At 45.2% G+C, this 26,262-nt stretch overlaps 3 protein-coding genes across 3 annotated transcripts; 1 reads left to right on the plus strand and 2 right to left on the minus strand.

Moving 5' to 3' along the window:
* Window positions 1-883: 883 nt before the first annotated feature.
* On the plus strand, window positions 884-10,335 carry LOC101780669 (pre-mRNA-processing-splicing factor 8A). The gene is made up of 13 exons (XM_004964688.4): window positions 884-1,247; window positions 1,863-1,986; window positions 2,086-2,178; window positions 2,331-2,721; window positions 3,048-3,537; window positions 3,650-7,446; window positions 7,539-7,645; window positions 7,743-7,997; window positions 8,111-8,746; window positions 8,836-9,033; window positions 9,106-9,384; window positions 9,494-9,736; window positions 9,832-10,335. The coding sequence occupies exons 1-13, from the start codon at window positions 961-963 to the stop codon at window positions 10,021-10,023; spliced, it is 7,092 nt and encodes a 2,363-aa protein (XP_004964745.3). The 5' UTR covers window positions 884-960; the 3' UTR covers window positions 10,024-10,335.
* An 8,995-nt stretch (window positions 10,336-19,330) lies between these two features.
* Window positions 19,331-19,621, minus strand: LOC101764740 (transcription elongation factor 1 homolog). The gene has a single exon (XM_004966642.1). It carries the CDS (start codon window positions 19,619-19,621, stop codon window positions 19,331-19,333), a length of 291 nt encoding a protein of 96 aa, XP_004966699.1.
* A 935-nt stretch (window positions 19,622-20,556) lies between these two features.
* Window positions 20,557-21,636, minus strand: LOC101765148. The gene has a single exon (XM_004966643.3). The coding sequence runs from the start codon at window positions 21,619-21,621 to the stop codon at window positions 20,557-20,559; it is 1,065 nt and encodes a 354-aa protein (XP_004966700.1). The 5' UTR covers window positions 21,622-21,636.
* Between the last annotated feature and the right edge of the window lie 4,626 nt (window positions 21,637-26,262).

A 26,262-nucleotide genomic window follows, 5' to 3' on the forward strand; every position in this document is an offset into this window, starting at 1 on the left:
CGTGAACTATACTCAAATTTTCCATTGTCGTGTTACTGTGTTAGTACCAAGCCATACTCTCAAAAATCATTCACGTGTTATGAGCCACCCGAAGGATGAGCGCGGGTGCAGAGCAAAAGCAGGGCACGGCAGCGTGCGTCGTCGAGGGATGATGCTCCAAAAGTCTCAACTCACTATTCTAATCGCACGCTCTATTGCGGTGCATGTAGCAGCTCAAGCGTTATTCGATTGGATGAAGCGAGGGTGAAAGCCTAAACAAACTGCTTTGAATTTTCTATTTAAAAGCTTTTTATGGATTTTGAGCTCTTTGAGCAAATTCTGTTGAAGTTGGTTCTGAATTCAATTATAATCGAGGAAGGGAAACTTAATTGGGCCACCTTGTTTTATGTGCTCACTGATTCAACAATTCAATCAAAAGATATTTCAGAACTCTGATTTCTGAATGCACTAGTTTCACGAAAGCAACGGTGAAAAGTTTAAGCTCGATGTCGTTACAATTCACATAATGCATGCTACGGCTATAAAAAAATGAAAGATATATTAAAATTAAGAATCGTTTGCTAGCAAAATTGTGAAGTGTTGTTGCTAACCATTTGACGCTGCATATCCAGTTTGCCCAATTTTATTCCACCACGTCACTCGGAAAAATACTGGAAAATTGGAGAAGTCGCAAGAGCCAGCGGGCCATCCCACCCAAACCGACACAGCAAACAAGGCCCGTCAAGCTGCTCACAGCTCGGCCCAAACCACCAAAGTCGGCTCGCTTGCACCGCCATCATAGTCGCAAGGCCCTTCGGATACAAATATCCCCAAGCCACACCGATCCCATCGGTTTCTTTCTCCCATCTCCATCTTTTCCCCTTCTCTTTTACCCCGACCCCTCTCGAACACACACCACCCCGCTCGACGACGCTAAAACCCTAGGCCGCTGCGGGAGGCCGCCGCGCCGCCCCGTCGCCGATGTGGAACGGCGCGCCGCCTCCGCCGCCGCCGCACATGGCGGCGGCCCCGCCTCCTCCGGGCACGACGGGGGCCGGGGCAGGCCAGCCCCCGCCCCCGCCGCCGCCGGCCGGGGCGCCGCAGGGCGCCAAGCCGCTGACGCCGGCGGAGCTGGAGGCGCAGTTGGTGGAGAAGGCCCGCAAGTGGCACCAGCTCAACTCGAAGCGCTACGGAGACAAGCGCAAGTTTGGGTTCGTCGAGGCGCAGAAGGAGGACATGCCTCCTGAGCACGTCCGCAAAATCATCAGGTAAACATCCAGATCCGCCTCCCCCTTAGATGTTTTCGGCTTTTGCTTTATGATCCTGGCTAAGTTTTATTGCTTTTTGGTTCGTGCTGGGCTACGGGTTCGGGTTGTTTTAGTTATGCATAGCTTTGAACTGATTGGGTTTCGATGGGCCTCTAGTTTAGTGTTACATGCTGTGCGACTAGAGAATCTGATGTGCCTTTTGGAAGGTTACAGCTGCGTGGGTAATTCAACTGTTGTGTGGTATGCACGCCCATTTGCTGTTACCTAGTGACTAGTGATGTTTTGTGATACTGAAATTGGCTTCAGACCTTCAGTCCCAATTTATGTGTATTAATGGATGATGTAGGCCATGGTAGCGATGGTCTTCATAGCTGTTTTAATACTGTTGTGGGATCTGAGAGAAGGTTTCTATGGTAAAGGTGGCATCCATAGCTTGTGTTACTTGAGATGTATCCTTTTAGCATTCAGGTGCTAGCTGGTTGGACCTTTTATCTGCATAAATATGTTTTATTATACATCCAGTGGATTTCCATGTTCCGATGATGCCCTTTCTTTTTGTAGAGTGTATGTCCTGTTTAAGATGCATTTTATTTATGCTTTCTTATTTCATTACAGAGATCACGGAGACATGTCCTCCAAGAAGTACAGGCACGACAAGCGTGTTTATCTTGGAGCGCTCAAATTTGTGCCCCATGCTGTCTACAAACTACTGGAGAACATGCCAATGCCTTGGGAGCAGGTATTTGTCATGTCCTTTTAGATGTACAGTTAAATAGTTTTTTATGTGTAATCACTCAGGCTTGTGGCATTTCATTGAGTAATTTGTTTTTGTTTTCAGGTTCGGCATGTGAAAATTTTGTATCACATTACTGGGGCTATCACTTTTGTAAATGAAATCCCCTGGGTGGTGGAACCCATATACCTTGCACAGGTAACAATCCATAGACTTCTCACACCCTTTTTACATATTGAGCTTTTTATATGCTAGAAACTGCTATTCTTTGTGAAACTGTACAACCAGTTGTTACATGTACTTTATGTTTTCTTTTATGCTTAAACCTGCCTTTTTAATGTGCTTCTCAGTGGGGTACAATGTGGATCATGATGCGGAGAGAGAAGAGGGATAGGCGGCATTTTAAACGAATGCGCTTTCCTCCATTTGATGATGAGGAGCCTCCACTGGACTATGCTGATAATCTGTTGGATGTTGAACCACTCGAGGCCATACAGTTGGAGTTGGACAGTGAAGAAGATGCAGCTGTATATGAATGGTTCTATGACCACAAGCCTCTTATGAAGACCAAGCTTATAAACGGCCCCAGCTACAGGAAATGGCATCTATCTCTTCCCATAATGGCAACACTATATCGCCTTGCTGGCCAGCTGTTGTCAGACCTGATTGATAGGAATTATTTCTACTTGTTTGATATGGAATCTTTCTTTACTGCCAAAGCACTAAATATGTGCATTCCAGGTATGCATGTCCGCTTCAAGTTTCGTAAGCTATTGTCACTGTCATGATTTTTGCCACCTTTTATTCCAGTGGGGTTAGAACCAAGTAGGCTTTCATGGGATTGAAGTTTTCATGTTAACGGGTACACGAAAATTTAGCCCACCAAGTATAATGTTGTGTATCTGTCTTCCTAGTGGCAAGGTCTTTGGATAAATAACGCATCTTCTTTTTATCTAATATATTGTCATATATTTTGTCAGAAGAGGGAAACTCTGCCTACTGTCATTATTGTTCGATATGTGCTATTTTTTTTCCTATCTAGAACTAACAGATCTATATTCTGTCAGGGGGTCCGAAGTTTGAACCGCTGTACCGTGATATGGAGAAGGGTGATGAGGACTGGAATGAGTTTAATGACATAAATAAACTCATCATACGTCAGCCACTTCGAACTGAGTATAGGATTGCTTTCCCTCATCTATACAATAACAGGCCAAGGAAAGTGAGACTTGGGATCTATCATACCCCCATGATAATGTATATCAAGACAGAGGATCCAGATTTGCCAGCATTCTACTATGATCCTCTGATAAATCCCATCACTTCAACTAACAAGGTTGATCGTCGGGAGAGGAAAGTAACCGAAGAGGATGATGATGAAGATTTTTGTCTCCCAGAAGACGTGGAACCTCTCTTGAAAAGCACTGAACTCTACACTGATACAACAGCCGCTGGTATATCATTGCTTTTTGCTCCAAAGCCTTTTAACATGCGATCTGGCAGAACACGTCGTGCAGAGGACATTCCTCTTGTATCGGAGTGGTTCAAGGAGCATTGGTGAGTGCTAGTTTGATACCACACACAGTCTATTCCTTGTTCTTCTATTGTATATTTCAATATTCATATTACCGCTCAACTGACTTTTATCTTTCTTAATGCCTGTTTTCAGCCCACCAGCTTATCCTGTGAAAGTTCGTGTGAGTTACCAGAAGCTGTTGAAGTGTTATGTACTCAATGAGCTACATCATAGGCCTCCCAAGGCTCAGAAAAAGAAGCATCTGTTCCGTTCACTCCAAGCAACAAAGTTTTTCCAAACTACTGAGCTTGACTGGGCGGAAGCAGGCCTGCAAGTTTGCAAGCAGGGGTACAACATGCTGAACTTGTTGATTCACAGGAAGAATCTTAACTATCTTCATTTAGACTACAATTTCAATTTGAAACCCGTGAAGACTCTTACAACAAAGGAAAGGAAAAAATCTCGTTTTGGAAATGCATTCCATCTGTGTCGTGAAATTTTACGACTTACTAAGTTGGTCGTTGATGCTAACATCCAGTTCCGTCTGGGAAATGTTGATGCTTTCCAGTTGGCAGATGGTCTGCAATACATATTCTCTCATGTTGGCCAGCTAACTGGTATGTATAGGTACAAGTACCGATTGATGAGGCAGATTAGGATGTGCAAGGATCTGAAGCACTTGATATATTACCGTTTCAACACTGGCCCTGTTGGAAAAGGACCTGGCTGTGGGTTTTGGGCTCCAATGTGGAGAGTGTGGCTCTTCTTCCTTCGCGGTATTGTCCCATTATTGGAGCGCTGGTTGGGTAATTTGTTGGCAAGGCAGTTTGAGGGTCGGCATTCGAAGGGAGTAGCCAAAACCGTAACAAAGCAACGTGTTGAGTCTCATTTTGATTTGGAGCTTCGTGCTGCAGTTATGCACGATGTTCTAGATGCTATGCCAGAGGGCATCAAACAAAACAAGGCCCGGACTATATTACAGCATCTTAGTGAGGCATGGCGATGCTGGAAGGCAAATATCCCATGGAAAGTCCCTGGCCTACCTGTGCCTATTGAGAACATGATTCTTCGTTATGTGAAGTCAAAGGCAGATTGGTGGACGAATGTTGCTCATTACAACCGTGAGCGTATCAGGCGTGGTGCTACAGTTGACAAGACTGTTTGTCGGAAAAATCTTGGAAGGTTAACTCGTCTATGGCTGAAGGCAGAACAAGAGAGGCAACACAATTACCTGAAAGATGGGCCATATGTAACTCCTGAGGAAGCTGTTGCTATTTATACAACAACAGTTCACTGGCTGGAATCAAGGAAGTTCTCACCAATTCCTTTTCCGCCACTATCATACAAGCATGACACCAAACTTCTTATTCTTGCACTGGAAAGGCTGAAGGAGTCATACAGTGTAGCAGTTAGGTTGAACCAACTGCAACGGGAGGAGCTTGGGTTGATTGAACAGGCTTACGATAATCCACACGAAGCACTGTCAAGGATTAAAAGGCATCTTCTTACTCAGCGGGCGTTCAAAGAAGTTGGCATAGAATTCATGGACTTATACAGCTACTTGATCCCAGTATATGAAATCGAACCTCTTGAAAAAATCACTGATGCATACCTTGACCAGTACTTGTGGTACGAGGGGGACAAACGCCATCTCTTCCCAAATTGGGTGAAGCCTGCTGATTCTGAACCACCACCTCTACTTGTTTATAAATGGTGCCAGGGCATAAACAATTTACAGGATGTATGGGACACAAGTGATGGACAGTGTGTTGTGATGCTCCAGACAAAATTTGAGAAGTTCTTTGAAAAAATTGATCTGACACTGTTGAACAGGCTTCTTCGGTTGGTCTTAGATCATAACATAGCTGATTATGTTACTGCAAAGAACAATGTTGTGTTGTCTTACAAGGACATGAGCCACACAAATTCTTATGGTCTCATTCGAGGGCTTCAGTTTGCATCTTTTGTTGTTCAGTATTATGGCCTTGTGCTGGATCTCCTGATTCTCGGTCTAACACGTGCAAGTGAGCTTGCTGGGCCACCTCAGATGCCAAATGAGTTCCTTACATATGCTGACACAAAAATTGAGACAAGGCATCCCATCAGATTGTATTCTCGATATATTGACAAGGTGCACATATTGTTCCGCTTCACTCATGAGGAAGCGCGAGATCTAATTCAGCGGTACTTGACAGAACATCCTGATCCTAACAATGAGAACATGGTTGGCTACAATAACAAGAAATGTTGGCCTAGAGATGCAAGAATGAGGCTGATGAAACATGATGTAAATCTTGGAAGAAGTGTGTTCTGGGATATGAAGAACCGCCTTCCAAGGAGTATTACAACCTTAGAATGGGAGAATAGCTTTGTCTCTGTTTACAGCAAGGACAATCCAAACCTGCTTTTTAGCATGTGTGGGTTTGAAGTCCGTATACTGCCAAAGATACGAATGACTCAGGAGGCATTCAGCAACACAAAGGATGGAGTATGGAATTTGCAGAATGAACAGACAAAAGAAAGGACAGCAATTGCCTTTCTGAGAGTCGATGATGAGCATATGAAGGTGTTTGAGAACCGTGTTAGGCAGATTCTAATGTCATCAGGGTCAACAACATTCACCAAGATAGTCAACAAGTGGAATACAGCTCTCATTGGCCTTATGACATATTTCCGCGAAGCAACAGTCCATACGCAGGAGCTTTTGGATTTACTTGTCAAATGTGAAAACAAGATCCAGACTCGTATAAAGATTGGCCTGAATTCAAAGATGCCTAGTAGGTTTCCTCCTGTCATCTTCTATACACCTAAGGAAATTGGAGGTCTAGGAATGCTGTCGATGGGTCATATTCTTATACCACAAAGCGATCTTAGGTACAGTAAGCAGACAGATGTTGGTGTAACACATTTCCGAAGTGGTATGAGCCATGAAGAGGACCAGCTTATTCCTAACTTGTATCGCTACATCCAGCCATGGGAGAGTGAGTTTATTGATTCACAGCGTGTTTGGGCTGAGTATGCTTTGAAGAGGCAGGAAGCACAATCTCAAAACAGACGGTTGACCCTTGAGGATCTTGAAGACTCATGGGATAGAGGTATACCTCGTATCAACACTCTTTTCCAAAAGGACCGCCATACGCTAGCCTATGATAAAGGATGGAGAGTGAGAACAGATTTTAAGCAATATCAAGTGCTGAAACAGAACCCATTCTGGTGGACACATCAGCGGCATGATGGGAAGCTTTGGAACCTAAATAACTACAGAACTGATGTCATTCAAGCGCTTGGTGGTGTAGAAGGTATCCTGGAACATACATTATTTAAAGGAACTTATTTCCCTACCTGGGAGGGTCTGTTTTGGGAGAAGGCATCAGGTTTCGAAGAGTCTATGAAATACAAGAAACTGACAAATGCACAGCGTTCTGGGCTCAATCAAATCCCCAATCGAAGATTTACCCTGTGGTGGTCACCAACCATCAATCGTGCAAACGTGTATGTTGGTTTCCAGGTCCAGCTAGATCTTACGGGGATATTCATGCACGGGAAAATTCCCACATTGAAGATTTCTCTGATCCAGATCTTCCGTGCACATTTGTGGCAGAAGATACATGAAAGTGTTGTTATGGATCTTTGCCAAGTTTTGGACCAAGAGTTGGATGCACTGGAGATCGAGACTGTACAGAAAGAGACAATACATCCCAGGAAGAGTTACAAGATGAACAGTTCATGCGCAGATATCCTCCTCTTTGCTGCACACAGATGGCAGATGTCAAAACCAAGCTTAGTTTCTGAGTCGAAGGATCTCTTCGATCAGAAAGCAAGTAACAAGTATTGGATTGATGTTCAACTGCGTTGGGGAGATTATGATTCGCATGACATAGAACGTTATACAAGAGCCAAGTTCATGGATTACACAACAGACAATATGTCCATCTACCCATCACCTACTGGTATGCTTCTGAGTGTCCATGAACTGCCAATTTCCTGTCTTCTTTGCTTGTTTGAATTGAATATAGCTAATGTTCATTGACATCTGTTGCAGGGGTGATGATTGGAATTGATCTAGCGTATAATTTGCACTCTGCTTTTGGCAACTGGTTCCCTGGGTCAAAGCCCCTACTTCAGCAAGCAATGAACAAGATCATGAAGGTATAAACTATGTTTAAATCTAGCTCTTTTTGATTTGATGATCACTGTACTGTAATAGATGTCCAATTTGAGTAACCTTCTTGGCTTTCCGTTTCAGTCAAATCCTGCTCTGTATGTGCTGAGGGAGAGGATAAGGAAGGGTCTGCAGTTGTACTCATCTGAACCCACTGAACCATATCTGTCTTCACAAAACTATGGAGAGATCTTCAGCAATCAAATCATATGGTTTGTGGATGATACAAATGTGTATCGAGTCACTATTCACAAAACCTTTGAGGGTAACTTGACCACAAAACCAATCAACGGTGCTATTTTCATTTTCAATCCAAGAACTGGTCAACTTTTCCTTAAGGTACGTTCTTTTCTGATTTCTGTTCCAATTTTCATGTAATTTTTGTTATTGCTGTAGTACCCTAAAGGCCTAAACATGGAAGATTTGAACTGAGTATGGATCATAATGTGCAGGTTATCCACACAAGTGTATGGGCGGGGCAAAAGCGTCTTGGACAGCTGGCCAAGTGGAAAACAGCTGAGGAGGTTGCTGCATTGGTTCGATCTCTGCCTGTAGAAGAGCAGCCAAAGCAAATTATTGTGACAAGGAAGGGCATGTTGGATCCATTGGAGGTCCATCTACTCGACTTCCCTAACATTGTTATCAAGGGCAGTGAGCTGCAACTTCCTTTCCAGGCTTGCTTAAAGATTGAGAAGTTTGGTGATCTTATTCTGAAGGCAACTGAACCACAGATGGTTCTTTATAATATATATGATGATTGGTTGAAAAGTATCTCTTCATACACAGCATTCTCTCGTATCGTACTTATTCTACGGGCTCTACATGTGAATAACGAGAAGGCAAAGATGTTGCTCAAACCTGACAAAACAATTGTTACTGAACCACATCATATATGGCCAACTTTGAATGATGAACAGTGGTTGAAGGTTGAATGTGCACTAAGGGACCTCATTCTTTCTGATTATGCAAAGAAAAACAATGTCAATACTTCTGCACTGACGCAATCTGAAATTCGAGATATCATACTTGGTGCTGAAATTGCTCCACCATCACAGCAGCGGCAACAGATAGCTGAGATTGAGAAACAGGTAAAACATAAATAGTTGCCCTTGTGTTTTGTTTTTTTAGATATAATCCTGTCAGTTTTCTCACTCTTGGTTTCACCTGGTTTTTGCAGTCTAGAGAGACGACTCAGTTAACTGCTGTTACCACAAGGACAACGAATGTACATGGAGATGAGCTCATTATCACGACAACAAGTCCATACGAGCAACAAGCGTTCGCATCGAAGACTGATTGGCGTGTCAGGGCCATCTCTGCCACAAACTTGTATCTTCGTGTCAATCACATTTATGTCAATTCTGACGATATAAAGGTCAGTACAGTAAGTGCATCTCTTTCAAAAGAAATGTTGAATGGTTACTGATTGCATTCATTCTGATTGCAGGAGACTGGCTACACTTATATTATGCCAAAGAACATACTGAAGAAGTTCATATGCGTAGCAGATCTGCGGACACAAATCGCTGGATTCTTGTATGGGCTGAGTCCACAGGACAATCCTCAAGTTAAAGAGATCAGGTGTATAGCCATTCCACCGCAGCATGGAACTCACCAGATGGTGACCCTGCCAGCAAATCTTCCTGAGCATGAGTTCCTTAATGACCTGGAACCATTGGGATGGATGCATACCCAGCCAAATGAAGCTCCACAGCTATCACCACAGGTTTGAACCCTATCTAGCATTTTTTAGCTGTTGTCAGAAGTTTATTACACTTAACCTTTTTTGCCTTCTTTTGACCGAATTCATGGCACTAACTGCATTGTTCTTCCAGGACCTGACATCACACGCTAAGATTCTGGAGGGCAACAAACAATGGGATGGTGAGAAGTGCATCATTCTGACATGCAGCTTCACGCCAGGATCTTGCTCGTTGACTGCATACAAGCTGACACCAAGCGGTTACGAGTGGGGACGCAGCAACAAGGACAATGGGAGCAACCCGCATGGATACCTCCCAACTCATTATGAGAAGGTCCAGATGCTTCTTAGTGACCGCTTCCTTGGCTTCTATATGGTATGTACTTGTTTAAACACACTTCAAAACCTCTCTTTTGCATCTTTATAGTCACATTGCTCCAACACTAACTTTGATGTTTTTGTTCCAATCAGGTTCCAGATAACGTCCCTTGGAACTTCAACTTCATGGGAGTGAAGCATGACCCGCTGATGAAGTACAATATGAAGCTGGGCATGCCCCGGGACTTCTACCACGAGGACCACCGGCCAACACACTTCCTGGAGTTTAGCAACATCGAGGAGGGTGAGGTCGCAGAAGGGGATAGGGAGGACACCTTCTCGTAGGCGCTGGGACGCCCCCACCCCAAATGTTTAGCTCTGTATCTGAAACGCACTGAGCTTTGTTTTGGACAGCGATGTGTGAACCTGTAAGGCTGTAAGCTGACGCAACGGGTTGTACCCATAGCAACGGGCTGTAAGCCCCCACCCCAAATGTTGCTCTAGCTTGTATTATACCTTTTTGTTGTAAGCCAACCCTTGAGAGACGGGGTAAAAATGTACAAGTGCACGCCATGGTAACAGTAAGATTTTGGTTCGTAGCTATGCTGATAGTTCTGAACTTGACACGCAGGCTGATAGTGATTTCCCATTGTTTTCTGTTTCTGTACTTGCTTTATAGGACCCGGCTCAAGAGGTTGCAGGTTCGGTCCCGGATAAATTTTGGTGGATATTTTAGATTTTTTTCTGTGTTGCAACGAGTACACTTGCGGACGTGTTTAGTGATACTGTAGTCTCTCCAATCTCGAGAGATTCTCCAATCTCTTCTCTCTTCTCTTGAAACACGCAATGATCCAATCTCCTCTCTAGAAACACGCAGTGAGGGAACGCAATGAGGGAAGTAGTATCTATTCTTAAGTGTGTGTGTGTGGTGTACATGATTGTGTTTGTCCTATGTAACCCTCTTTAAAAAAATAAAGCTGTATTCTTCAATCAACTGTGTTTGCAGCAAAATCTTCACGAGCACACGACGCTGCTTGGCCCTAGCACCTCGTGTTTTGTTAGCGATATTCGCAAACGTTCCGCTGATTTGCCGTCTTGTCAAACTTTTACCGTCAATTGCTGCACATTACCAACTCTCACGCCTGTTCCGCAGATCTGCAATATCTGGAGATACCTAAAAGAAGACGACTCGACTAGGCAACAAATCCGAGAACATCCATCATCCATGTCCGCCTGAAAACTGCGTAGGAGCCTCGGCGATCCGGCGCTTGAGGTCGATCCGGCGGGGGCACTTGTCAGCAGGAGGCGAGGCGAGCTCGAGCCACCGGACATGAGCACGAAGCGAGTCGAAGGCCGCTGCCTGTCCACTGGATCATGCTCGCGTGCGTCTGACAGACTGATATACGAACTTGGGCCATGTTTACTTCCCTCCAAACTTCCAACTTTGACACTATGCAAAAAGAAGATTCCCCATCACATCAAACTTGCGGTACATGCATGGAGTACTAAATGTAGACGAAATTAAAAACTAATTGTACAGTTTTGTTGTACTTTGCGAGACGAATCTTTTGAGCCTAATTAGTCAATATTTGGACAATAATTCACAAATACAAACGAAACGAAACGCTACAGTTGCGCATTTATGGTAAAATGCCAATTTTGCCTATCCCAAATTGGGAAGTAAACAAGGCCTTGATCGTGTTTGCCATTCCCGACTGGACAGCGTATCCAGGACCAGACAATGGCCCCACGTGTCAGCGGAAGGTGCAAACCGACCAAACGCTCGCGAGTCCAGCTGTAGAGGAGAAGCCATCGCCACGAAATGTCTGCCATCGCGGCGTCGCCTCTCCCTCCCCCTTCTCCTCGCAACGGCGCCAACAAGCCAACTAGCCAAGGAAACCCACGCGCTCGTCGCGGCCACCACCAACACCACCACCCGGGCGGCCGCCGCGATGGACCACTTGCCCGACGGGGCGCACGTGCGGCGGCGGAGGATCGTGCACGCTACGCACCTCCACGCAGACGAGGATCGTTGTTTATTCTTCCTTATTCGTGCCAAAGTCTCCAATTTACTGAATTTATGGTGCGAAGCAGGTGCTAAACACCTGCGTCTCTTGGGATAGCCTACATCAGGAGGAGTCACATAGCATTAGTAGTTCTGCTAGAGTCACATAGCATTAGTAGTTCTGCTAGTCTCCTGATTTAATTTGTTTAGTTGTTTTATTCAGTGTAAATCATTGTGGGGTTGCAGTTCCGTGTGCGTGCTTCCGGTTGGCCCGCGATGTAACGATCTTCTAAACGTTATGTTCCTTCTTATATAAAGATACACACTCGATTTTTTTTCCAAAAGAAGACTAAACCTATCAATTAGCTAATTGTTCCTGACAAGTTCACGGGTTTCTATCAATCGCTAGTTCAAAAGTTCATCTAGTTCTGCAGCACACGCTCCTAGCGAGCAACAGTTATGATTTCTGTATTCTTAGTTATGGTTTCTGTATTCTCGCACCTCTTCACTTAGTTCCATAAAAAATGCAATTCTAGTATTTGAAAAAAATCCTATAAAAAAGTGCAATCCTAGAAATTGGATCTAACTATCTACCTTAGAAATTGAATCTAATTATCTACCTCACTAAGTCATCAGATCTGATTTGCATGCTAAAATTTACTGCATTTGGCCAATAAACAAGGGTATCAGATCTTTTTAAGCCACCACTAATATGTCTTGAAAAAACTAGAATTGCACTCTTCATAGGACAGAGGGAGTAAATCCTGCTCGCATTCCCATTTCCTAACAGTTACCCAAAAGTTACCCTATTACTCTATTAATCTGCTTGTGGATAAGCTTTACGAATTTTTCCGACGCTCGTTAATCTGCATCGCATCAAGGTGTGTGGATAGCATGGGGGTTAGGTCATCGTCTGCCATCTACGACGTCACCATTGGAGTTCTTTGTCTGTCCCTGATGTGTGTACTTGAGCTATTTTGGTCTTGGTCTTTTCTCGCCGGATCACAGTATTTGGAGCTATTTTGTCTCTGAACATTTAGTTCTCACTACAATTGTACTTTTCAGATTTGTTCATTCAGTTACCGCTGTTGTGTAATGCAAAGCACGTGAGATGTTCGAAGTTCTAATGGCAGTGTGAGTGTGTGACCTGCACACTTTGCAACATAGCCAGTAGCTCGCGGTAGCTCGGCAGTTCTGAATTTGGCAATTTGCTATAAAAACATGTTACTAAACTACCTGCATGATAGATGTTTAGATCTCATAATATCATACTGACAAGTGTAACTTGCATGCTGTTTATCATAGCTGGGATGTTTAGAAATTTTCTGTACTTTTGGATAGTTGCTGTATGCAGTATGCTTTTTGGGTCTTCACATTTTAGCCAACTTGTGCTTGAGGTGGTGGTATACTTTGTTTGCTTAGGACTAATCTAAAACATGCTGTAGATAAGCAGGAGCATTTGAATGAAATAGTCTCGAGTCTGTAGAATTCATTATGCAACTTAGGCTTTAGCAGCCCTTGACAGATTCCTAATCTGATCTGGTTATACAAATTGTCGGAGATTGCATTTCTTACCATAGTGGTTCGTTTGAAGTTGAATTGATATGATCCCCGGGCACATTATTCAGATTTCTCACATGTTAGCAAATAGCGTTGATCTTTTAACTGACTGCCTTTTTTTTATGCATGTGGGTCTGGCACGTCGATAGCTTCGGGATGAGATTGATCTTTGATAACTTTTCAAATATCTGCTTGATCTTCTTTAATTTCTCTTTGATCCCGAAGTGATACTTGTCATATCTTCACAATTTTAACCTTTAAGTTATTTTGGAGGAGTGCTTGCTAAAAATGAGCGTTAGAGGAGGTCAGAAGACCCCTGGCCTATTGGCTTGGGTTTCACCAGGCCGATCGGCCTGGGCTCTTTGGCCTTCGTTTTTGACAGGTTCGTTGCTCATTCGAGACTTTATCCAAAAATATACATTTAGGTCCAATTTTCAATGTTCTCTAAAATACAATGCATACGCGAAAACGAGGTTATTTCAGATGCTAAATGGTGGGTTAGTCTAAGAATATGTATGAAAACACCACTTAAATAGCACCACAGGTGAAGAGCATGTCCAGCTTTGGCAGCTTCTTAGTCACCGCCATCGACTTGGAGGCCCTCGACTTCCTGTTCCCCATGGCTGCTAGGAAGCAGCTCTGAAGCCGACAACGGATCTTTCGCTGACTAAGTAAGGAAGCCCCGGAGAGACTCTTCGGAACTCAGCGTGCCGGCGAGGGGAGGAACGGATGCAACGAGCAGCGTTGGTTTGTGATCGGTGCAGAGAGGTGCCCTGGGCTACTCTCCTCAGATCATGAGACAAAAGAAGTGAGATCCATATCATCGATCTCCACAACATCACATGTTATGACAAAAGCATTACATGCCTACTAGGCTACTCTTCCTGCCCTGCAATTCCGGGCACCAAAGAACAGTAAGAACAACCAATCTATGCACGAAACCACCTGAAGGGCTCAAACTAAATACAGTGCGATCAGACATCGTCTTCGTATCCTCCTCAGGCTTTAACCAGGCACGGCCGGCAGCGGCGGACGCCCTGGTTGGCGAGCTCGCAGGCGTCGATCCACTCGCTGTAGACGTCGACAGCCTCCGTGAGCGCGTGGGCGCTGGTGAAGTAGTTTTCGCTGCAGATGCGGCACGCCGCCTTGGCGATCCTGTCCTTGCGGTCGATGTGGCACCAGACGGCGTCGGGGTGGCCGCAGAACGGGCAGGTGAACTCCGTGTCCAGCTTCGGCGGCTTCCTCGGCGTCGCCATCGACTTGGAGGTCCTTGACTTCCTCTTCCTCATGGCTGCTGCTGGTACTGAAGCTGACAACGGAGTGCGACGGGTCTTGCACCGACGAGGCGAGTTCGCGGTGGGCAGGGGATGGGAGGAGTGGATGCAAGTAGAGATCGGTGGGCAGAGGCACCTCGAGGCCGTGCGCTTAATGGCCGGTGTGCCTGTGTCCGATTCTGCTGTTGGGCTCCACGTTGCAGTGCCCGGCTGCTCGCTTGTCTTTCTGCAAGACGCAGAGACGCAAGTCAAAAGCTGTAGTCGCCTAGTCAGAGGCAAACGACATGCTGCACGAGCCCGATCAAAGTCGAGCGAAGCGAGCGAGAACTGCCTCGAGACCTTCTAGTTTAAGAAAACAGCATCCTCGATCAAACCAGCTGGAGGTCTTCTAGTTTCAGATATCAGTGCCCTCGATCAAATCGGCCTGTGATCTCCGAATTTGGCGTCTCAGGGGAGGTAAAAATCGGAAGACTGAATTGTGAATTCAGCAAGTGGCCACAACCGAAAGACTGAATCAACTGCACATAGCACATAGCACATAGCACATAGTACATAACATTGCTGCCAGCAATACAAGACTACATCGTTCCATTGATCTGCGATCTTTTCACAACAGCTAAACATAGAGCAGCCCAACTCGGCAACAGGCTCGAGGGCCGAATCAATCAAAGCCACAGATCGCCTGAAACTATCTGGAACACGGCCGATCACGCGCCGTTCATCGGACATTCAGGGTCAGCACTGTATGGGCTCTCGCATGGGCGGCCAACCCCTCTTGTCGTCGACCTGCCTCGGAACGAGGTTTAGATTATGGAGATCATCGTCCTCAGCACCGAGTCACAGAATAAGAATGATGTCTGCTCCTTTTCTTTTTTCGTTATTCACAAAACTATAACTGTTAGTTTACCATCTCTGCTGCAACACCCATGACACGGTGCCTAATCTTCTCATTGTTTTACTTGTTCCCTTGTGAATTCAGTTGCCGAACCTCGCGGTGCATCAGTCCAGTTCGTAGTCAATGGCGGCTAGGAGCGCACATGCACAATCACAGGTTCACAGAACCACCGTCCATCTGGGGCTCCGGGCTGGCCAGAAAGCCATGGCAAACTAGACGGTTTTCATATGACTGTCAGTAAGTATATAGGAGTCGTTGCTGGTTGGGTGCCCCGGTTCTTTCATTGAATTCAGTGTCTGCGAGCCCTTTTTGTTCTGTCCCCCAAAACACCCGTGTCTCCAGTTGCTATTGTCGGATTCCCGTCAGAATTATCAAGTTGCTCAGTTGCTGCGTTAAGTTTCAGGTTTCGTTTTCTAGTACCTCATCACGTAGGCTATCAAATTTGCTCTGCACATGTCAACCGAGCTTGGATGGGAAAGAAAGGGAGGCATGAACAAAGTAGCTCTTCATGACACACCCGTGTGCTCTTGCTCCGCAATTTATGCGGAACCATCTAATCATAGGCACGACTTCATATAATTTGTGAAAACAATCACATGTCTGCTCCTTCCTGCCCTGTATTGGTAGCATAAATTAAATATTAATACAAAAACAAAAACTTGTTGCCAAAATACAGATATATTCACACTCCAGATTCCAAGGTAGAAGTACTTGCATGAGAATATTCAAACAACAAGCGTTCTATTTCGGTTTTTCAAAAAAAAAAACAAGTATGCTATTTTGTAATAAGGTTTACATAGCTTGGGTAGGGAAGAACCATGCCGGACGCCCAGCTTACTGCAGTCTCCGGCAACAAGGGTGCGATCTTCCCATCTCTCATGTTGAACACACCAGAGTCGCAGAAAGGATTTGCATCAAACTTTCCCCTATCATAGTCACGCATGAAGTAGATGCAATCCTCCTGAGCTCCACATTCCGAAGCAGGCAGAGACTTGGAGTGTGTGCCAACAAAGAGTGCTTGGCCTCCCAAAGTACTGACCCTTTTCCATTGACCACAAGAATTGGAGGTCAAGTCTGCCTCAAAGAGGTCAAATGAAAGAGTACGGGCATGTTCCATCCGTTCCTCGTTTGGCACGGTGGACAAGACTCCAACCAGCCACCTTACTTGCAACAATCTACAGCCAGAGTTCTTTTACGGTGCACAATACTACCAGGTGGTAGTATAGAGTATAGACTGTTTTTGGTATGGGTAAAATTATAATTAGCACAGCATATATTATTTAGGGATTTTTTCCGCACGACATTTTCCCGCTCGGCCGCCGCCACCACCCGCACGCGGCGCCTGTCGATCTGACAGCGCTCGGCCACCACCACCACCCGCATGCCGTGGCGCCCGTCGATCTCCCAACAATGCTATTTTATATATTTCCAATCATATCCATATACTACCCATACTACTCATGCATACTATCTATACTACAACTTAAAGTTTTAGTAGTATATAATTATTCTCAACTGTCGGATCCTTACCTACGAGTCCTTTTCGAACAGTAGTATAACATAGTATTGTGTACCGTAAAAGAGCTCAGCCCGAATTCAAACAGTCATAGCCCTTATCGGCAAAAGATTGGAATGTAGTTTGAATCAATCTCAAACAGTCATAGCCCTTATCGACTATGCATTTCATGGGTGGGATCCTAGCCGTACCTTTGTAGTTTGAATCAATCTCAAGAACAAAGAGCTTCTCTTGTGAGAGAGCATACAGCTTTCCATCAAAGAATGCAACGTCAAGGATGTGATTGTGGTTGGGCACCCTGAATGCAGAGGCAGCTCGGGGTTGGCAGATAGAAATTTCACACCCATATTCGTTGTCCATGATCAGTACAGCAAAAACGGAATGTGGTGACGACGGGTCCAGCGACGAGAGGGGCACCAACTTTAGGTAGACCCCGGATATCTCGGCCTCGGGTGCGCATTCGTCTTCTCACGGCACCAAATGGTGTGCAACTTAGGAAGGTGTACAGCAGCCTTGGAGAAAGGGTTCGTCAGTGAGCATCCACCGCCAACGTGCTCGAGGAAGAGCCAGTTGCCCACGGAGCCATGGCAGCGATGAGTGCCATCGGGTATGGGCACACGGTGAACCTCGCCATCCGGGATGCTAAGGAAGGTCCCGTCAAGGAGGATTAGCCACGGGAGGGGGGCAGGAGGGGCTCCTGCTGGGCATGGCGACGCCATGGGCGGCAAACCGCTCGGAGCCGGACGCGGTCGGCTAGGGAGGAGAGCCGCCTGAGGACAAGGCCCAGAAGCTCTGGCTACAAGTCTGACCAAGACGAGCATTGTCTTGATGCCGCCATCATACAAGATTGAGATCCTGGTTAGTTCCTGCGACGAGACGAACAGTTTCAAGGGCAAGGATGAGGTACGAGTGGAGATCGACGCTCTGGAACTTTTGTAGTCCATGTCCACCAACAGAATGCCAGTCGGACAATGCAGGAAAGGCTACTGAAATCGCAAGCCGTGATTGCTCCGGAGTCGTGCAGGTACAGCGGAGCAATACTAGTCCGAGTGCAGAGAGACTTCACGTAATCGCAGGGCGCCGCTCGGACACCTGGGCGACGAATCTTGCTTGCAGGGGTTGCATCCGTGTATCAGATACGGGGAGGAAAGGAAAAGTGGATAGATTCTTAATCTGATTGCCTACTCTTTGTTATTTTTTCTACTCTGTAACACCCATGTCATGCTGCCTACCTATCTTATTGTTTTCATGTTCCCTTGCCAATTCAGATGCTGAGGGAGTGAGGTGTTATTTTACACAAATATCTGATGCACCAGCCCATAGAGGGGTACGGGAGAAGAACTTCTGACAACTTCGCAATTCATCTCTTCGGAGATCAAAAGCATTTTTCTGTCCCTATACAGTGACATGAGAATCGGCTGTCCCTACACAGGACATCAAAAGATGGTTTCAGAAAGTGCAGCAACTCTTCTATATTTGGTGGTTAAATTGGACGCGTTCTCCTGATCAAAGCGGTTTGAATTGAACTTTTACATGCAAAACTTAAAACGGCTGAAAGCGTCATGTGGAAATAATGTTTTTAGTACCATCTTCGTCTCTGTTGGGTGATGGCAGGAATATATGTTGCTGATTTTGTCTGTACGTTGCTCCTGCCACACACACACACACACAAAAAGACTCCATGTTTGTTGAATTTATCTTTCAGAAGATGTCAACTAGATTAGCTCAAACAAATGTTCACCCCAAAAGAAAATCACGGTTACATCATTTGCGTGATGAAGCTATGCAGAGAAGTTCCTAGTCTTTGTTTCCTGATATTCTCAGCAAAATGAGTCGAGCGTTGCGTTGAGAAAGGTTGCTCATGTTTCAGATCTTCAGAACGATCCTTGCTGCTCTGATGCGTTTGCAAACACACGATGTGCTTTTCATCCATTCAGTGTTTGCCAGTCCTTTGTTCAGCAGGGTCATCAGGCCCCCAACATGATGGCCTAGCGCTGTACTCCTGAACCTCCCGATTTCAAGTGCGTGGTTTTCGATTTTTCTGTGTTGTCGGATTTCTTTCAGAGTTGGAGCCTCCTGCCTTAATTTTTTTTTTAAGAAAAGAGGATAACTGAATTAGTTCATTCTTAGCTTCGTCTGGACGGATGGATTACTCTTCATCGATGAGAGAACTAAACTCTGCAAGCCTTAACTCTCCTGACACAGAAGAATTTTGATCTATACCGTCTGCACAACTTGACATGTTATGACAAAAGTATCACATGCCTCTTCCTTCCTGCTCTGCAATTCCGGGCAACAAAAGAACCGAAAAAAAAAACTACCGATCCATGGATGAAACCACGTGAAAGGCTGAAACTAACTACAGCACGATCGCACATCGTCTTCGTATGATCGTATCCTCCTCAGGCTTCAACCAGGCGCGGCCGGCAGCGGCGGACGCCCTCGTTGGCGAGCTCGCAGGCGTCGATCCAATCGCTGTAAACGTCAACCGCCGCCGTGAGCGCGTGGGCGCTGGTGAAGTAGCTTTCGCCGCAGATGCGGCACGACGCCCTGGCGATCCTGTCCTTGAGGTCGATGCGGCACTCGACAGCCTCCGAGTAGCCGCAGAACGGGCAGGTGAACAGCGTGTCCAGCTTTGGCGGCTTCCTCGGCGCCGCCATCGACTTGGTGCTCCGCGACTTCCTCTTCCCCATGGCCGCTGGTACTGAAGCTGACGACGGAGCGACGGGTCTTGCACCGACGACGAGGCGAGTTCGCGGCGAGATACTCGTCGAGATCGGTAGGCAGAGGAGGATGGGAGGAGTGGATGCAAGGAGAGATCGGTGGGCAGAGAGGCGCCTCGAGACCGTGCGCTTTATGGCCGGCCGGTGTGCCTGTGTCCGATTCTGCAGTTGGACCTGGACGCCACGTGGCAGTGCTCGGCTGCTCGCTTGTCGATCAAAAGCTCTAGTCGCCTAGTCGGAGTCAAACGGCCTGCAGCGCGAGTCCGATCAAGGTCGAGCGAAGCGAGCAAGAAGAGAACTGCCTGGTTGGAATCTGTTTCTCTGTTGGGCTGACCTGACCTGACTAGGGCGGTAGGGCCTCGTTCGTGTTCTCCCAGTCAGCCCCATGGCTTGTTTCAGACCTCGAGACCTTCTAGTTCAGATAATAGCATCCTCGATCAGACCAGCTGGAGGCAATCTAGTTTCAGATATCAGTGTCCTCGATCAAATAATCTTCCGGATATGGGATTGGTTGAAAAAACAATTTCCAACGCATTCATGAAGGCAACAATCAACTCAATTCATCAGGCTAGTCCCAGTGCAAGGTTTCATTGCACTGTTTCCAAGGATGCCACATCATCCCATGAGGTGTGCTCTTGTGAATGAAACAGGGAGTCCCAGTGCACAGTTTCAATACACAGTTTCATAGGCTGTCCTCAGCATTTATTAGTTGCATGCGGTTGTGATCAAGTGTTCCATGTGATTATGTAGCCACTTGTATTTGTTACTTGAAATATATTACACATGAAGGATCTAGCAACATAGTGAAATTTAAATATCAACCAAAAATATTTAAAAATAACTTGTATCATACGAGATAAATTGGATCACATATATTAAATAAATTACATATATTGTAACCGAACTCAAGATATGTTTGGGCGGGCCCTTGACCTTCGCCAGATATGCTCAATCAAATCTTTCTTAAGTTGTTTATGGGTTGAGGTATCTCGAATATCAGCATCATTCTCTAGTATTCTGTCAAACGAGACGTAATCTTCAGGGGAGAATGCTGGTGCTTCAACAGTCGTTGTACTTGGAGTTTCATTCAAATCAAGATTCTCTTCAATATTCTCTTCTGTTTTTTCATCTTCAACTATCATATTGTGAAGTATGATGCACGCTCGGATAACTTTCTCAAGTTCTCCTCGATCATATAGACGAGCTGGTCGCTTCAAAATGCAAAATCGACGTCGCAAGACACCGAAAGCTCGTTCAATATCCTTTCTCTTGGATTCTTGTTCCTGTGCAAATAACTTGTCCTTCTCGGTGATGGGCAAGGATATTGACTTCACAAACACAGCCCATTCAGGGTATATTCCATCAGCAAGATAATAACCGGTGTTATACTGATTTCCGTTGACCATGTAGTGCACCCGAGGAGCATGCCCCTTTAGCTCGTCAATAAATAGAGTCGACTGGTTTAGAACATTGATATCATTATTAGAACCAGCAACTCCAAAGAACGCATGCCAAATCCAAAGATCATGAGAAGCTACAGCCTCAAGTATTATGGTTGGAACTTTTTGATCGCCCCGAGTAAATTGGCCCTTCCATGCATTGGGACATCTTTCCCAATGCCAATGCATACAGTCAATACTCCCGAACATGCCAGGAAAACCTCGACTCTCACCAATTTTAAGCAAACGCTCAGCATCTTCCATAGTAGGGCGCCTCAAATAGTGTCCACCAAAAATTTCGATAACACCTTGGACAAACATCTTCATCGCCTCTAATGCAGTACTTTCTCCAAGTTTTAAATATTCATCTAGATGATCTGCAGCACTACCATTAGCCAATTGACGAATTGCCGCTGTGCATTTCTGCAGTGGTGTTAGGCCTTGACGATTAAGAGCATCCACCTTTGTAGTGAAATAATCGGACCACTTGCCTAACTCATCAACGATGCGTAGAAAGAGTGGCCTGGACATACGAAATCTCCATCGAAAAAAATTTGCTGGGTACAGAGGGTTATCTGAGAAATAATCATCAACCAAATGCTGATGGTACTGCTCCCTTGGCCTTCTGATGTACTTCCTCGGACCACTTCGAGGATCATATGCGGCTTCTTGGAGATCTTCTAAACTTGACTTAAGAAATTGAGTTACCTCATCGATGACATCATCAATAATTTCCTCCTCGGCGAGGAAGTCATCCCAATCATCAGAGAGGTTGCTTGTTGGGTCTGGAGAGTGGTCGGCAGAGAAAGAATCATCCTGTTGCTCCATATATAAAGTGGCACAAATGTACTACGTTGGTGTACCATCAGGGCTGCATATATAGGTAGCAGCTCTGCTGCCGTTTCATACCTATCAGTCCAGTTCAGCATTCACACTAGCTGTCGTTTCATACCTATCATTTCAGTTCATCATTCACACTATCAATTCAACCATCAATTCAGCATTCACACTATCACTTCAGCATTCACACTAGCATACACACATACAGCCATCAGTTCAGCATTCACATAAATCATGCATTCACACTATAAACAACACTCATTCACACTGAATAAAAACAACATTGGTACTGATATTCAGAAATCACAACAGTTTAAAAACAGCATTGGTCACAGATTAAAGACTCCCATGGTTGCTGCATAAATCACCACATTAACAGATTGCTCAATAACAAAATAAAAAATAGGGACACACAAGTATTAGTTAGAACAGTAGCATTGGTCACATATTGATCAAGAACAAAAACACTTCACACTTCATTGTTACTGAAAAGTTTCTTCTCCATCATCGCCAGTGTCTTCTCTCTTCTAGCCTTTGATTCTTCTGTCATCTGACTAGCATCTTGGTGAAGCAATGAATCATAGACTTGAAGCATTTTTGCTTCCTTTTCCTCTTGTGCTGCCTTCAGTCTCATCCTTGAGATTTCAAGATGTGCCTCTGTTGTCTTCGCACGCTCTTGAGTAACCGCAACTATCTTGTCTATATTACCTCCTAAGATTGCAAATCCTTCAATCACCTCTTCCGTCTTGCGCTTGCTATTGTGTCTTCCGCTTGCCTTGGCTGCATCTCTCCCAATTGGACGCTCGGTCTGTATGTCATCATCAATATCAATGGGAGGTTGTGATTCATTCTTTTCTTTCTCCAATTGGGCAACATGTGCACACCATTTAGGTTCATTCTTGAGAGTCCTCCACCAATGGATCAAAGTGAAAGGCTTCTTGTATCGTTCTGTATACAATGCAAGTGCCTCATCCATCATCTGATCATCAGATGCCCCACTTTTGTGAACTCTATTGACCTTAGTCCAACATCCATTGAAGTCAGCGATAACTGTCTTCAAGCGTGACCAATGAATCTTCAGTTGATTTGTGTCCCTTTCACGACCTGGTGCTGCGTTCTTGTTGAACTCTTCAGCGATATCATTCCAAAAACTATTGTATTTCTTGTCATTCGCTCTTATTGGGTCATTAGAATTGTTCAGTCACGCACTCGCCTACAACAAGAAATCAGAACTAATTATGAAAAGGAACTTCTCTTTGCTGTCCTACTCGCCTACAACAAGCAATTAGAACGGTAAGAATGAGACTATTACCAATCGAACTTTCTCTTCATGCGACCAATGCCTTCTCTTTGCTGTCCTACTTGTCTCGACACCAGAGTCACCATCAATGTCAATGGAGACTTGAGGTGTGGATTGTTCTTGTGCCGGTGGTGGCGGCGACGGAGAAATTGGTACAAAGTTATTAGTAAGCCCAACGAGATGGAAATTGTGGTCCGGTGCAGCAAATGGTGGTTGTTGTAACATATTTGCATAACCTGCCCTGAAATATAAATACACGAAGGATCAGAGACATACTTCTTTTGTTTTCAGATAATCCAATAAATACAAGTCAGCATTCCTTTGCTAAACAACTAAATTTTTCCATAAGGCTAATTGACAAGATGGTTCTTTCAGAATAGCACAATGATGCATCACAATGCAGGAGAAAAACAAACAAGCTATATGATGCATCACAATGCAGGAGAAAAACAGTAGTACATCCCAATTAACATGGAAGCAAGAGAGGATATTTTCTCATTCCAAGTGTTCATCACTAAGTTCGAAATGTGGCAGGTGAAGCATCCGAGAACTGTCTCAGACATTTGCTGAATATATGCTCTGTCGTAACAAGGAGAGAGGTTCAAATCATTTGCAACAAAGTTCACTTTAATGGATAAACCACTCCATGTCCTTGCGAGTAGTGCTGTTTCAACCAAACTATAGCTTTTGCTTCTTTCCCTACCACTTTAAGTTTTCATGTTAATTCTGTAAAAGTTTATCTAAATTGGATTAACCAAATGATTGAATAAAACTATAGCTAGATAATTTTTCATCTAGGTAAACAATGCTGGCTTACTAGAGCACAAGCGTCAGACTACAACAGAAGGGTAAGTGATATCATGCTCCATTGTTGTTTCCGTTGGCTATTTGCAACCAGCCTATACATTTATATATCCTATGAATTACTTAGCCTGATAATTTGAAGTTGTACAATCTACTATTTGGAAGAGCTGCAAGATGCTGGACTGTCGTACACTTTTATCACTGAAAGTGAATTAGCTCTATAAGTTCTGAACAGCTTTGTACAAAAGCCACTTTTTTAATTCCTGTGATGTGATAATATAATGTCAGTCTTCATCCTTCTTATGTGTTAAAATCTTCAGTTCAGCCTAATAGTAGTTGATTAATCTAACCCTCTGGGGGAGTTGGTTAATTAATCGATTATATAATGTGCGGCAGACCAGATCATGGGGAAGGCCCTGATGCTTGACGAGATCATCAGCTACGTACAGTCACTGCAGCACCAGGACGAGATCTACGAGATCTTACCAGGGATTTCTGAATCCGGGAGTGAATCCTGGAGGAGGCGGCGGCTGCCCAGCAGCAGGAGGCAGCGGCTGCCCAGCAGCACGCGGCGGCGGCGGCCCAAAAGGAATCGGCGGCTGCTGCCCAGCAGCAGGAGGCGGCGACGGCCTAGAAGGAATCGACGGCGGCGCTGGTGATGGCGGCGGCGGCTCCTTCCGCTTCCTCTTCTCCCGAGTTGCCATCGTCGGTACGGCGAGAGGCGCTGGCACGGGCGGGAGCGCGCAGGAGGCGCGGGAGCGCGCGGGCAGGAGCGCGCCGGCGGAGGATTTTCTTCGGTGACGCACCGGATCCGGTGGAGGAAACGAAGACGCCCCAGTGCGGTGTCGTGCGCGTACCGAGGGGCTTGAGTGCCTGGGTAACGGTGCGTACCTCGTTTCATCTGGATGAAACTGGTACCATCTCTCTCCTCTTCAATTTCTTGCCACATCATCACAAAAGCTGACGTGGCAGGCAATTAATGTGCATGAAACTCCTATGAAACTCTGCACTGGGACTAGCCTCAGTAAGCTTACCAAAATTACAACTGCCCCACAAAGTACAATTATTGCATTGTAATCATAAACACACACACGGGAGATACGAGAAATAAAAATTCCAGAAGGGGGATATTTAGCTGGGGAGAAGTAACTTATTTTTTATCTTAACTTACATGCTAGAATATTGCATGCACCTAGCATTCAGCATAGGGGGCACAGGCCCCCTCTGGCCAGTGGCGTAGGGGCCCTAAGCCACGCAAGTTTGCACTATAAAATTTGAATTTTGACCAAAAATTTGAAAACTTTCATTAGTGGCCCCCTGACCCTCATGCAAACGCAAACTTTAACATTAGCTAGGTCTCTGTGCCATTCTCCTGCATGCTTCGTTTCGCTTGTTCTTGTTACCAGTTCTGCTATTTCGGTTATTTAATTAATTGGAGGATCTGCTAGCATTTTAAAATCAGAAATCTATCTGTGATGCGTTCGTCAAAGAGTTGCATTCCGTTCACTGTATGTACCTGCCTGTTTAGTTTACTTGTGCAGGCAGGATACTACTTTTTATGACAGTGCCTACTTCTTCCTCAATCATCTTCTTTTGGTTAATTATGAATGATTCTTTTTTTGTGAAATCACTACTTCTCGCTCATACTTCTTGTCTTCTCGCACATAATGAAATTGTCTTCTCGAGCATATGCAATACAGTTCAAAGGCTCTTATTGCAGCTTTCAGGCTAAAGCAATCTGGAAGGCGCAGGTAGAGGGGAAGCATTGCTTTTTCGCCTGGCTCCTGCTACAGAGCAAAATCCTCACTGCTGATCGATTGCTAGCGAGGAATTGGTCATGTAACCCCCTATGCCCTCTCTACCAAGGAGCACCTGAAACCGCTGAGCATCTCTGCATTCAGTGCCCATACGCAGCTCAAGTCTGGCAGCTCATTCATTCTTGGACAAGTAACTTGGTGCCATTACCGCAGATAGGTGGTGGTCTTCAAGAATGGTGGCGCCTGTCAATGCAGGAGGCGATCAAGGAAAGAAGAAGAGCAATAGTGGCTGTTCTGATCGACACATGTTGGAATCTCTGGAACGAAAGAAATCGAAGAATCTTCCAAGGCATTCAGGCTACGCCCCAAACAGTCTTTGGCCTAATCAAGGACGAGATCAGCTTGCGCCAATGAGTATGTGGAGCACCAATCATTCCTTAGATTAATGACAACTTTGTTGATGTATAACCA

The sequence above is a fragment of the Setaria italica genome, chromosome IV, assembly GCF_000263155.2.
Source record: "Setaria italica strain Yugu1 chromosome IV, Setaria_italica_v2.0, whole genome shotgun sequence".
Taxonomy (NCBI): domain Eukaryota; kingdom Viridiplantae; phylum Streptophyta; class Magnoliopsida; order Poales; family Poaceae; genus Setaria; species Setaria italica.